General features: G+C 55.5%; 1 protein-coding gene across 1 annotated transcript; it reads left to right on the forward strand.

The window, feature by feature from the left end:
* The first annotated feature begins 323 nt into the window (after nt 1-323).
* On the forward strand, nt 324-1,867 carry LOC105826824 (DDB1- and CUL4-associated factor 12-like protein 2). The gene has a single exon (XM_012664843.1). The coding sequence runs from the start codon at nt 334-336 to the stop codon at nt 1,729-1,731; it is 1,398 nt and encodes a 465-aa protein (XP_012520297.1). The 5' UTR covers nt 324-333; the 3' UTR covers nt 1,732-1,867.
* The last annotated feature ends 725 nt before the right edge of the window (nt 1,868-2,592 follow it).

Here is a 2,592-nt window from a genome sequence, read left to right on the forward strand (position 1 = left end):
GCCCCCAACGACTTCCCCGCCCCCAACGACCTCCTCGCTCCGCACGGAGTTCGATCCCTCCGCGCGGCCAGCCGCACTTCCTGCCCTCGCCTAAGTCCGCGGCGCCTTCACCGCCTCTCTCCGCCCGCGTTTGGCTCGCTTTGGCCTCGCGTTCCTCGCTGAGCCCTCAGCCGCTGCGCCTCAGACTCGGGAGGCTCTGAGCCCGCCGTCGCCTCAGCCTCCTGGCCATTGAGACCCCGCGCTTCTAGCTGACCCAGAGACGCCGCCATCCCCGCCGCGGCCAGGACCAACTCAGGTCCACGCGCCGCCGCCGCCACTCGCCCGCAGCCCACCATGACCCTTCAGCAAACAAGTATCCGGCAGCAGAACGCGCCCGCGGTCGAAGCGGGCGCCGGGAGCTCGTCGTCTCATGGGGCGGTGGCGGACGGAGAGGGGCCGCTGCCGCCCAAGAAGCAGAAGCGGCCGGCGACGCGTCGCTCGCTGGTGCGCTACCTGAAGGGCCGCGAGGTGGGCGCGCGGGGACGCGCGGGGCCTCTGGGCTTCGAGGGCGAGCTCCGCGGCTACGCGGCGCGGAGGCTGCCGGAGCTGCTGACGGAACGCCAGCTGGCCCTGGGCACCCTCAACAAGGTGTTCGCGTCGCAGTGGCTGAACGCCAAGCAGGTAGTGTGCGGCACCAAGTGTAACACGCTTTTCGTGGTGGACGTGCAGTCGGGCCACATCACACGCATCCCCCTGCTGCGGGACGCGATGGCCGGCATAGACCGGGCCCAGCTGGATTGCGGCATCCACGCCATCGAGCTGAATCCCTCCAAGACCCTTCTGGCCACCGGGGGCGAAAACCCCAACAGCCTGGCCATCTACCAGCTGCCCACCCTGGACCCCATGTGCCTGGGCGACTGCCACGGCCACAGAGACTGCATCTTCGCCATCGCCTGGATGAGTGACACCGTGGCCGTGACCAGCTCCCGCGACGGCACCATGGCGCTCTGGCGACCGGACCTGGACGTGTTCCACGGCGTCCGCGGCAGCATTGCCTGGCACAACAATTTGGGGCTCCCCATGTACACCCACATCCATCCGATGAGCGTGGAGGCCATCCCCAGGTCCACCATGAACCCCAGTAACCGCAAAGTGCGAGCCCTGGCCTTCAGTGGCAAGAACCAGGAGCTGGGAGCGGTGTCCCTGGATGGCTACTTCCACCTGTGGAAAGCCCGGAGCACCCTGTCCAGGTTACTGTCCCTCAGGCTGCCCTACTGCCGAGAGAATGTGTGCCTGACCTACTGCAATGAGTTGTCCCTGTACGCGGTGGGCTCCCAGTCCCATGTCTGCTTCCTAGATCCGCGCCTGGGCCAGCAGAACATCCGGCCCATGTGCTCTCGTGAGGGCGGCTCGGGAGTGCGCTCCCTGAGCTTCTACCAGCACGTCCTTACGGTGGGCACTGGCCATGGCTCCCTGCTCTTCTATGATATACGTGCGCATAAATTCCTGGAAGAGAGGGCCTCATGCAACCCAGACTCCCCTCCAGGGTCCGCAGGGAGGAAGCTCAAGCTCATCTGTGGCAGAGGCTGGCTCAGCCGTGATAACCTGCGGGTGAACTACTTTGGTGGCATGGAGGAGTTCCCCAATGCGCTCTACACCCACTGCTACAACTGGCCTGAGTTGAAGCTTTTCGTGGCTGGGGGTCCTCTCCCTTCAGGCCTCCATGGAAACTATGCAGGCCTCTGGAGCTAAGGATGGCTGCCTCGTTCTCAAAGTGCACAAATTTACCTTTCAGTTCTGTCTAACTTTCCTTCTTCATGCTGCATTCGTGCTTTTGATGTTGTGTGGCTTTTGTCTTCCAGGTAGAATTGACCTAACTTAACCAACCTGTGCTCCTCCAAGCGGAGAGAGAGATCCTCTGGTCAATCAAAACTTGGTTTTAAGACTTCTGCTCCTCCCCAACACCTTCTTTTTGCCTTCTCATACAAAGAATTTTTGCAAATCTTTAGTTGCATTTTCTCTTTGAGTGAGTCACATATTCTCTTTCTTTAAGGAGATGGGGGTCAGGGTCTTGTGGTTATATATAGTTTCTTATTTTCTCATTCCCAGTATTACAACAGGATTGTTTTTATTTTTCATTTCAGTTATGTGATGTGTATTATGAGAACATTTTCTAATAAACAGGGTGTTTGTATATCTGTTCTGGAGAGCTAACCATAGTTTTATAGCAGTGTTCTAAATGGAAAAATACATTCCAAGTTCTAGATCACCTACTTTTGGGAACATCTCATTTGCAAATTTTGATATTAGTGTATGTAGTTTGTAAGTTGTTGGTGCTAAAGTGCTTTTTTAAAGTTAATTCTCTTTGAAAGGAAGTCATCATAGAATCTTGTGTTTATATCAAAATGCCAATTGGTCAGAATACTTTAGGAATACAGGGGTTCTACTCAATTGAATGTTCAGAACTAATCTGAAAATCTAATCGGTCTTTTTCTCTTTCAAGCTTTATTTAAGTTTCTGTGATGTGTCCTTAAATAGATAAAAGAATGTGTATTTTTTCACTTCTTGCCTTAGTACTATCAAGACTTGTGAATATAGTTGAATGTTTGTTGT

This window comes from Propithecus coquereli, unplaced genomic scaffold (assembly GCF_000956105.1).
Source record: "Propithecus coquereli isolate 6110/MARCELLA unplaced genomic scaffold, Pcoq_1.0 Scaffold92, whole genome shotgun sequence".
NCBI lineage: Eukaryota > Metazoa > Chordata > Mammalia > Primates > Indriidae > Propithecus > Propithecus coquereli.